A 10,945-nucleotide genomic window follows, 5' to 3' on the forward strand; every position below is an offset into this window, starting at 1 on the left:
TTTTCTGTGGACAGTATCATAATTTGTTTTTAATTTGTAGGATATAAGAATATCATATTTTCTTATAGTTGAATTTTTTAAGGTTTACCGTAACAAAATGGAAGAAAGTCATTCTATATATAATTCATAATGTAAAAATTATTATAAAAGGTTTTAAAGAGCTTTAAAAGCTCGCTAGATTGCCAAGTTATAATCAGTGAAAAAAGTTTGCAAGATTTTAATCCCATTTGCCCTCGTGATGCATTTTATTTCGCGGAAAAAACTCACATGTGCATATTACATGTATTTTAAAAACAAGTAAATAGGGAAAACATTCTCTCGTAAATATTTCAATATTTTATCTCCGGATCAAATATGCTCAGGATTATATTATAAATCACGCATTAAACAGAGATATGGGATATCATCATAAAAAATATCGTTTTTGTATAAAATGTTTTTAAAATTTTGATATATATGTAGTAGATTAAATTACAGACAAAAAATTATACTCGTATATAGATAAATGATATTTGTATTATTTTTAATAACCTATTTTTAGAATTTTGATATGGAATTGTGTCTCTTTCTCAAAGAATTATATTCTCGATTCATTTCCAAAAAATCTTCTGATGTGTGATTAAAAAATATAGACAATAGACATTTAAAGAATATTTACTTTGCATTTTTGTTAGAAATTGATTATTCTTTTTTTTTTATTGCAGTAAAAGAATCAATTCTTTAACAAATTTCTGAAAAATGAATGGTAATAAATTTAAAGTGCTTTTCTGATGTTATAAAATGGAATTATTTCTTATCAAATCTTTTCAATCGGGATCGATTTGAGCTTCAATATTTTTCGATAAAACTCTCGAAACGTTATTGAGAAATGTTAAGAAAATATTTGCTTTTAGAAAAAAATCTTTTATAGAAATTTTCAAGTTTTTAAAATTCTCTGCAGTTATCTTCTTCAGGAATACAAAGTAAGCGAGTGGAATAAGAAAAAACGACAAAGTACACAGAAATAATATGAAAGTAAGGAAAGTCAAAGTAATTTTCTGAGTTTTTGATATTAAAACTTATGTGAAACTTTTTCTTGTTGCAGAAGTCGAGGAGCGCTTCGGCGGGAAGGCGCGCGGCGGTAAATTAGCGCGTCGTGCGCGCTCCTTCAAGGAGGACTTTCTGGAAAAGCTCTCCCATATGCGTTCTCCTGGTAGCGGCAGCGGTGGCGGTGGTGGAGGCAGCGGGGCGGCCACGAGGGCCGCCTCGCCCTCGTCACCGCGTACGCCGCGGGACAAGAACGCCCCGGGCTCCAACGACTCCGGCACCGCTCTGGATAAGAATCCCCTGCGCGACTTACACATCCACGTACGACAGGTGCAGCTAGCGTTGCTTCACTTTCGGGATGTCGTATCCAAGAAAAAGCTCGAGATGCTGCCCGGGAACGGCACGATTGTCCTTGATACCGTTACCACGATACACAACGCATTAAAATCTTATCTACTCTACGAGAACAGGTAATTATTTTGTATGCAAAATAGTTTCATTATCTATAATAATAGTGGCTTTATAGGAGAATTTATAGAAGAAGTATTAGAACAACATGTTTAAAAAGTCAGTTTCATTATTTTACTTAGTTTATTATTCTGCTTACTTTACTAAACAATGTGATTCGATATTGTGTTTCATCTTATGGAGAATTTTGTTTGAATGTTGTAACTTTATATAGCGAAAAAGAAGTATCTAGATTTAAGTTGTAGTATAAGAAAGAATTGATTAATCACATTTTTCTCCTCTATCCTGGCACTTGCAGCTCCACATTGGGATCTGCCACGAATCAAGTGTACCAAGCGTTAGCGCAATTGCTGAAACTCTGCGACGATGTGCTGCTGCATGGTGATCAATCTTCCGCTTTGGACACCGAAAACGTAACGCACGTTATTGGACTGGTCGAGGAAGCAGTGAAAAATCTAGTAGCTCTGGCGCATGAGAAAATCGCTAATAAGCAGAAACCTCCGTCTGCTACAAATAATAATAGGTAATTTTGTAGTAATAATGAATTAAATTTTAGTATCTCTATATATTTTGAAATAGCGAAAAAGAATCGTCATCAAAATAAAAATAGTATATTTTAGAAGTAAATATAAAATATGTACGAATTAATGCATTGATAATAGAGCTGGGGATTTAATAGGAACAATATAAGAGGTAACATCTAATTATAATATTAATAATGATATGAAATCTTAATATGCTTGATATATGATGGAAAATTATATGTGATTGATTATTAATTATTATTTAATGTGTGTGTGTGTGTGTGTGTGTGTGTGTGTGTGTGTGTGTGTGTGTGTGTGTGTGTGTGTGTGTGTGTGTGTGGTGTGTGTGTGTGTGTGTATGTGTGTGTGTGTGTGTGTGTGAAATGCTTTCACGAATATTATAAAGTGTACATTAATATATTGGATTTCATGAATAATCTTTGATATTTCATATGAAGATGATTGAAGGATAAATTATGAATGAAATTGATACAAAATTTGCTCAAAATTCAATGTAACGTTTGTTATAGAACTTCCGGATATGGGTCGGAACTAACACAAAGAAATTCTCTACCGGATATACCGTTGACACCAAGAGAACGACAGATCTTGGAACAAACGGCAGCAAGTAGTAGCTTGGTTCGCAGCTCGCATAGTTCCGAGTCGATTTTACGGGATTCTAGTCCACCCCCGAAACCCCCTCTACCTGACAGGTAACATTTGTTTCACTATAAAAAGGAGAGTAATAAATTATTTAATAAATTGTTATTAAAAGTTGAACGTAGAAACGCTCGATCCCTTGTAGAACAAATGTATGTTTGTCGGAGGAAAACAGCTCTTCTGGTACACCTCCTCCATTACCACCGAAGAGAAGAACGAGAACTCAACAGCTCCTCGACGAATCAGAGGGTCTTCTGGCATCTAGTCTCGATAGGGTATCCCTTCGAAGTCGATCTCCAGAGGATTCATCATCTCTTCTGAGCGCATCGGCCGGTAGTTTGGATTCGGCTTTGAATCATTCTCGAGACGAAGATGAGATTCGAGCTATAATGGGACCAAATGACGAATCTTTGAATGACAGTATGGACCTAAGTCTCATGGCTACTATTCAAGGTAACGTTTGAATAATTTATACTAAAATGTTTACTTGTAGTGGTATTGTTCGAGTGTTCTACATTGAAACTTTATTTTTAATAATATTGCTTAAATATAATTGTTAATTGTTAAAAAATTTTTTATGCATGTAATATAATAATAAAATTATATTGTGTTATATCACATAACATAAAACATTTTTTTAATACGATATCATTATTGAGTTTCGCGATTAGACATTAATTTTTTCGAATAATATTTGAAATGATACTATGAAAGAAAATTGTTGTAATTACATTGCCATATGCGTAAAATGAATAGTCCATGGTCGATGCTTACTCAGCATATTAGTTTGTCATTCTACTTGCCTTGGTTTCTGTGTCAGTCTACAATCGAACGTTCGTTCGAGCTGTACAAATAAATTTCTATTATTTGTGACTAGGATTAAATATTTTTTTTTTAAAATCGCGATTATTATGGATCCAAGATTCCCTCGCGCTTTAAATACTCTAGTCATTAATAAGCGGTTGAAGTTTATAACGTTAAGTATAAACTGTGAAGGTATTTTAGGAGTTTTACATAATATTGGATATACATAGCGCACTACTGAGATAATTAATTTTTACGCCATTTTTATAAAGTAATAACTATTATTAGTACTTCTTGGGAAGAATGTGTGTATTATTATTATAATATATTTTTTTAATATTAAACTGAGTTCGTGTTTATTTTTTATATTTGTTACGATGATATTAGATTGCAGGTTTTTTGCAAAGTAACGTATATTCTGTATTCTTGTAGGCATGCAAGTTAATGGTACATCAAACTGTAATTGCTGGGATGGTTCTGAAACTAATATACCAAGTACTATGTTGCTAGGTCAACAAACACCTCAAGAAATGCTTAATCCATTTACTGGTGTGTAAATTTTTTACTATTAGAAATAATATCTTTTATTATGAGAATAAATAATTTACTTATGAGAGAGAGAAAGAAAGAGAGAGAGAGAGAGAGAGAAGATTGAGTAATCAGTAATATTGATCAATTAATAATTAAAATTACATACATGTTGCAATAACAAGCTAAGAAAAATCTATTTCAGTAACATAAATTAATAGAATATTTAAAATTATTTATCGTTTTTATTGTTGAGTTACATAACTTTTTTATTTACTCAAGTATTTCCAATTATTTACGTTGGAAAAGGGAAAAAAATGCGATGCTAAAATTATGCAAGAATTCTGAAAATAGTTAGTGGAACAAGTTGCGTAGGTAGCATCAACCTTCCAGCCGCGTGAATAAACAGTATCGTATAGATCTTCACCCAAAGCACAGCAAAATCAAGCGAAATAGCATTCTTCTTTTCATTCATCGTAGTGATAGTATAGATATTTTGTGAAATGTCACGTAGATATAATTTTAGTTGGGAAAATGTTAAAATGTCTTTTCGTAAGAAAATTTGACAACTTTTGTGAATTTATTTATGATATCTTTTTGCTTTAAATTCTGAATAAGCTTGTTTCAAATTAATTTTGTTTTAGGTATAGAAGGAAAGATGGAGCGATTGTCTACACAAACGCAGGAATCAGGCTTTGTTTCTATGCATTCTCAACGAAGTTCATCCCAAAGCTATACCACCGCGTCCAGTTTGACATCCAAGAGATCGTCGCAGCAAAGCAGCATTAGTTATAATTCTCAATCGTATAATGCACAGCAACAGTCATTTTCTCAGACCAAATTATCATCGGACAGTAACGGCTCTATTTTTACACAGAAGACGATGAATAGTTCCAAAAGTACTATTAGCACGACTAACATGTCTGGAAATGGGGACCCAGCTTTATTAGAGAAACTGGTAAATGTGGGTGTTGTTATGTTTTATGTTTCTGTTTTATTTTTATTTACTTTTATGTGCTCTAATTTTTTAATAATTTAATTATTTGATGTATCCATGATATATACAGGAAATGGAATCGATAGTTACATCCGATTCTAACGGAGCGCCTCCAGCATTGCCAGAGAAGCGATCCAAGCGAAGAAAAGAACGACAGCCGTCGCAGTATGATAATGTACCAGAAAATGAGCATTTATCCACTTGCACTTTGCATACTAGTAACGGAGATAGTCTGGATACTAATAAACCACCTCCTCTGCCTTTAAAGAAGCGGCATAGTAAGTAATCTTTATATTAATTATTAATATCAGTAATGAGATAAAAGACATCAGAATACTTAATAACATTGATAATTGATGCTTTATTTTTTAACTGTCAATTTTAAGATACACGAATTTTGAAAAATATCGCATTAATAAGTACTTCTCGCGAGCTAGTGTAATAATTTTGCATAATAATTATAATCTTTATGTTTCATTAATACAATCTATCAACGCGCAAATGATACCAAATAAAATTATATATATATATATTAGGCATTCCAAATTACCTTTTGGTAGTAGGTTAAAACTGATACAATGTTTTGTATCCCCTAGTGTTCCAATCAGTGGCATATTCTGGTAAGTGGGATCCTGCCCACATAATTCAACTACCCCTTCGGCAAACATTTTCACGCTAAGTTAATATCCTATGTTTCACATATTTACATTCCAGGCTTCTCTTGCGGCATGTTTACTGTTCTATTTTTATTAATTATCATATTTCTTTTCATCCTTAATATTTTAAAAATATGATATTGTTTGATATTGAGCTTGAATTTTTATTGATAATTGCAGCTTATTCTTGGCTTATTTTTAATTTAATATAATAGATATAATAATGCGGAAATTTTTGTTATGATGCTGAATATTATACTAATTGAAAAATATATTTTTTGATTGGTATATATAATATCAAATATACTTTAATATATTGTATATATATATTACACACATAATGATTAATACCATTAATACTATCTATTTATTTTATATTGCAATCTATTTTTACATTTGATCTATCTAAGATTTTATATACATTAAAAACTATATTTTTATTAAAAACTAAATACATTTCTATTATGTAATTTAAGGATAGATACCAATACATTTTTAATATTTAAAATGTGAAAAATTTTGCGAGTTTTATGCAATTTATTAATACAGATGAATGAAAGGCAGTTCTGGCGAATTTATGTAGGCGTCGTATTCTTTTTCTAATTATTTTGACCTCTCTCACTAATAGTCAGTTAATAGTTACACTTCATCAGTTGTTGAACAGACTTAAAGTTTAGTTTCCTTTCTTACGTTAAGACAAACGGACTTAAAATTAAAGAATGCAGTGAATACTAAAGTATAAGAACTATGTGTTAATGTGAAGCCTTTTTAATTTGTATACTTCTAATTAAGTCTACAATTACTAGAATACTTGTTTCTATCGTGCAATAGCACAAATTGAGTGTAACAAGTGGATATAATATCTATAGCCATACTTAAAATGTTGTTTAGAAGATTTCACTTTCATTCCAGTGAGTTTTTCATTTTTACATATCACTTATCGAAATAATAATTACACAAGATTTGTTTGTGCATCAGTGTTTTCATGCAATCCATACATATACCACGTGTTTTAATATTTTATTGCAGTACACATCTCGTGCTTGCATTTATCGATTGTACACCATTTTAAAAAAATCCGTTTTTTATAGAATAATTTATAATAAAAATTGTTATTTTTTAAATGAAATTTACGTTAATTTATTTACTTGCACGTATTTCAGTTATGGCATACATGGAGATGTTCGGGAACTGCTCCCATAGTAATAATGATTTCATCTCTGGTCTTGGTACCCGTCATTCTGTAGCAGCTTACAATTCCATGCAAGCAGAATGGCAGCAACACGAGATGTCTCTTACTACAACCCAATCGTGTTCCTTCATGACACACACCGTGACTGCTCTACACGATAACTCAAGGTATTTTCTATAAGTTATATTGTTTTTGTTAACCATTATTTACTTTTTCTATAAAGATACTTTTAGCATATTATTAAAGAAAATAGAATCATCATGACGTCGTATTTTATCTAGCCTTTCTGTAATTACGACGCCGAGCTTAGTAGAGACAACAAATAATTCTAGTCTGCCTCCGGCATTACCACCAAAGAGATCTCGTTCCATTAAATCAAACATTACACCTCCACCAATATCACCAAAACCGACCATTAGCATGCAGAGTATTCATAATTCGGATCCTCTCGTGACATCAACACCTCTAAAAACGGAGGAGCCAATACATGAAAAGAAAGATCTTACACCTTCCACTCCAGTAAAATTGGTAAACATTAATGTAATAATTTTACTATTGCGTTATTATTATGGAATTATAATTGTATAATAGTTATTAAGTATTACTATGATTGCAATCATTTTATTTCAGAATAATAATGTTATTATGGATACAGTATTATCATCGTCTAGACCTGCTAGTAATGCACTTTCTTCCATATCAGTTGATGAAAATACTCTTGAACTAAGAGATATTGATCAAGATGATAGCATTTTAGATGAATTAGATATTAGCAAATACTTAGTATTAAAAAAACCAGATGAAGAAGGTCCAGATATACGTGGTGGACATCCGGATGCATTATTAATCCACGCGACAAAAGCAAATAAACATGGTATATACTTTTTCTTAATTCATTAAACTTAAGATATATAAAGCTTAAAATTTTTATAAGTAATTTAATTTTATTAAAATTAAAATATAATTTTTTAAAATATGCTTTATTATATTATTTACTTATCTTTTCATGCTGCATAGATGAAAAAGAATCAGGTAATTGATGAAATATTTAAAGTACGATATATTGCATATAAAAAACGATAAATATAATAAAAATTATAGATAAAGGTGGATGAATTCAATGTTAATAAAGGCAATGCACTTTTTGCAGATTTCCTGTATCAAGAAGCGTTTTTAACAACGTACAGAACTTTCATACAACCATTAGAATTAATTCGTAAACTACATAGACGTCATCAACGTTTTTCATGTTCTCCAGATGTTGTTAAACAAAGAGCCGCACGTGAAGCATTTTCTTTACTTGTTAGAGTCGTAAGTGATTTAACGTAAGTAGAGACTCTGTTATCTATATTAATTACGCGCTTATATTCTTATAAAGTTTGATTGCGATTTAAAATATAACTAATTATTTACAGAATATCTGATCTTGATGACATTCTTCTGCAAACTTTAATGGAATTTGTACAACAATTAGTGTGCAGCGGAGATCTCACTATGGCCAAAGCGTTGCGAGTTAAAATTTTAGAGAAGCACACTATGAAGCAATTACAAGCAGCACAACCAATTCTCTCGTCTCTAAGTGTTACAACGAAACAAGCTTCCTTATTAGATTTTAAAAGCGAACAAATTGCGGAACAAATGACACTACTTGATGCCGATTTATTTATGAAAATAGAAATTCCGGAAGTATTGATTTGGGCGCAAGAACAGAACGAAGAAAGAAGTCCGAATCTTACAAGATTTACTGAACATTTTAATAAAATGTCATACTGGGCACGATCTAGAATATTAGAACATCGATTAGAAAACGAAGCAAAAGATAGGGAAAAATATGTCGTAAAGTTCATTAAAATAATGAAGCATCTTAGGAAAATTAATAATTTTAATAGCTATCTCGCATTATTATCTGCATTAGATAGTGCACCTATTAGGAGACTTGAATGGCAAAAACACATTACGGAAGGTCTCAAGGAATATTGTGCTCTTATTGATAGCTCTAGCAGTTTCCGAGCTTATAGACAAGCTCTAGCAGAAACACAACCGCCATGTATTCCTTACATGTAAGAACATAAATATTTGTTATGTGCTCAAAAAATACGAAAAATTTCATCTATCAAAAATATATATATATGTTTCTCTTATTTCAGCGGACTTGTTTTGCAAGATCTTACATTTGTGCATATTGGAAATAGTGATTTATTACCAGATGGCACTATAAATTTCTCCAAGAGATGGCAACAATTTAATATTGTTGAAAATATGAAAAGATTTAAGAAAGGGTAAGTGTTTGCACCACAAATTATTAATAAATTTTAATGTTATAAATATTACTATAAATGATTATTATTTTATAGCACGTACTCTTTCAAGAAACACGAACGCATTATGACGTTTTTCAACAACTTCAGTGATTTCCTCTGTGAGGAGGCGATGTGGCAAATTTCCGAGAGCATCAAGCCACGTGGTGGCAAGAAAGCACAGCCGCAAAACTAGAATATACCTAACCCTTTCACTGCCTGCGTCTCGAAAGGTTAAAACGGTGAATTAGGAAGTTTATATTTAGGTATATACTTTTTGCGGAAAAAAATAAACAAGAAAAATTCTAGAACGCTCTAAGAGCGGTGAAAGGGTTAGCGAGTCTATCCCTATCCCATTCGACAGCCTCTGTGAGGTTGTCTTATATATTATTAAATCACGTGAAAATTTTAGTATGCAAAACTGTGAACTCCATATTTAGCACATTCAATATGACATAACGCATTATTTAACTTAAAGTAATTACACTTGCGAGCATCAATCAGAAATCAAAACGCCAAAACTCGGATTGACTAGAGAAAATAATATTTCGATACGTAAGTACTTGATATTTAATCCAGTGCATTTTAAACAATCTTTCCGTTTGCTACAAATCAACATAACGTATTTACTATGAGGATATGCAATCTATACTTAACTACAAGCTGTAACGATGTTTATCGTAATGTTAATGACAAGAAACCCCGATCTTCAGCTATTCTAGATATATTTTATTTATTTGCCTTTGCTAGCGAATTGTATAAAGTAGTACGTGTTCTTTTTTTTTTCTTTTTAATTTATTTAGATGTGTGTGAACGTCCATTTCTAGCTTTAGGTAAGCGAATTTTTGAGCGTCAACAGAACACTGTTGATTACACAAGGATGAACACCAATTACGTTGATTAATGTAGGGCCATTGTAGTCTCGTGTTTGCGCTCTAGTATGCGCGTATCGGGACACATGGTACGACTGAGCGCAACTGTTACATATACTATTGTATATGATGATAGAGAAAACATTTTTTTGTTGGCAACTTGTTAATAGGTCTCCAAGCTTTCAGCTTTAAATCACATGACTTACTTAGCGATTAGGTGAATTAAATATGACTAAATAACAAAAAATAAATTAAATACGAATTTGATTAAATTCAATAACTTATCATAGTTATATAGATGTAGATTCTCTTAAAAAAATCCCAGTGTGATCTCTTCAAAATTGTGAACATTAATTTTTATTTATACATTCCGTAGATCAAAGGAAGAATCTAATTCATTTTTTTCGCTGTTGAAAATATGTTGTATTTTTTTTATATTTTGTTGCTTCTTTTAATATTTAACAGATATTGATACAGCTTTACTTGTAGATATAACGGTATGAGAAAGTTTGCCATATAATAATTTAGCATAATAGTTTGCATGTGTTGTCTTAAAGAATAAATCATAAGTGAATGAATCCGCTTTTTTGTCCTTTTCAGTTTATTATTTAGCAAAATTATACTTTATATTTTTTTTGTACTAATAGTAAACGCATCACACACACACACACACACACACACACACACACACCACAGTTACAATTTATTCTCAGTCTTCATCTTTGATGTGCATACGCACGTGTATAATATCAAGATTTGTAATTGTTAGTGATATCTACAGCAACAAAAAGGTCTAAACATTTAGTTAACAATGGATGTTCTAGTACGGGTAATAACAATCCAGACAAATTAATTGCCAGGATAAATACGCGAAATTTTAAAAAGTTGTTCTAAAGCTGCCATATATATATATATATATAT

At 31.3% G+C, this 10,945-nt stretch overlaps 1 protein-coding gene across 11 annotated transcripts in view; it reads left to right on the forward strand.

The window, feature by feature from the left end:
* Window positions 1–10,237, forward strand: part of LOC108756284 (guanine nucleotide-releasing factor 2) — a 75,946-nt gene extending 65,709 nt beyond the window's left edge. For 3 of the 11 annotated variants that reach the window (XM_018499978.1, XM_018499970.1, XM_018499979.1), the window contains exons 2-17: window positions 1,085–1,496; window positions 1,793–2,017; window positions 2,549–2,731; window positions 2,824–3,131; window positions 3,915–4,031; window positions 4,655–4,974; window positions 5,078–5,285; window positions 5,604–5,627; window positions 6,827–7,022; window positions 7,137–7,395; window positions 7,486–7,729; window positions 7,873–7,887; window positions 8,006–8,180; window positions 8,271–8,915; window positions 9,003–9,134; window positions 9,210–10,237. In XM_018499978.1, coding sequence (XP_018355480.1) covers window positions 1,085–1,496; window positions 1,793–2,017; window positions 2,549–2,731; window positions 2,824–3,131; window positions 3,915–4,031; window positions 4,655–4,974; window positions 5,078–5,285; window positions 5,604–5,627; window positions 6,827–7,022; window positions 7,137–7,395; window positions 7,486–7,729; window positions 7,873–7,887; window positions 8,006–8,180; window positions 8,271–8,915; window positions 9,003–9,134; window positions 9,210–9,348 — 3,602 coding nt within the window. In that variant the 3' untranslated portion in view covers window positions 9,349–10,237. The remainder of the gene's footprint in view (window positions 1–1,084; window positions 1,497–1,792; window positions 2,018–2,548; window positions 2,732–2,823; window positions 3,132–3,914; window positions 4,032–4,654; window positions 4,975–5,077; window positions 5,286–5,603; window positions 5,628–6,826; window positions 7,023–7,136; window positions 7,396–7,485; window positions 7,730–7,872; window positions 7,888–8,005; window positions 8,181–8,270; window positions 8,916–9,002; window positions 9,135–9,209) is intronic. The other 8 variants (XM_018499972.1, XM_018499971.1, XM_018499975.1 and 5 more) reach the window with 8 other exon arrangements.
* The last annotated feature ends 708 nt before the right edge of the window (window positions 10,238–10,945 follow it).

This window comes from Trachymyrmex septentrionalis, unplaced genomic scaffold (genome assembly GCF_001594115.1).
Source record: "Trachymyrmex septentrionalis isolate Tsep2-gDNA-1 unplaced genomic scaffold, Tsep1.0 scaffold97, whole genome shotgun sequence".
NCBI lineage: Eukaryota > Metazoa > Arthropoda > Insecta > Hymenoptera > Formicidae > Trachymyrmex > Trachymyrmex septentrionalis.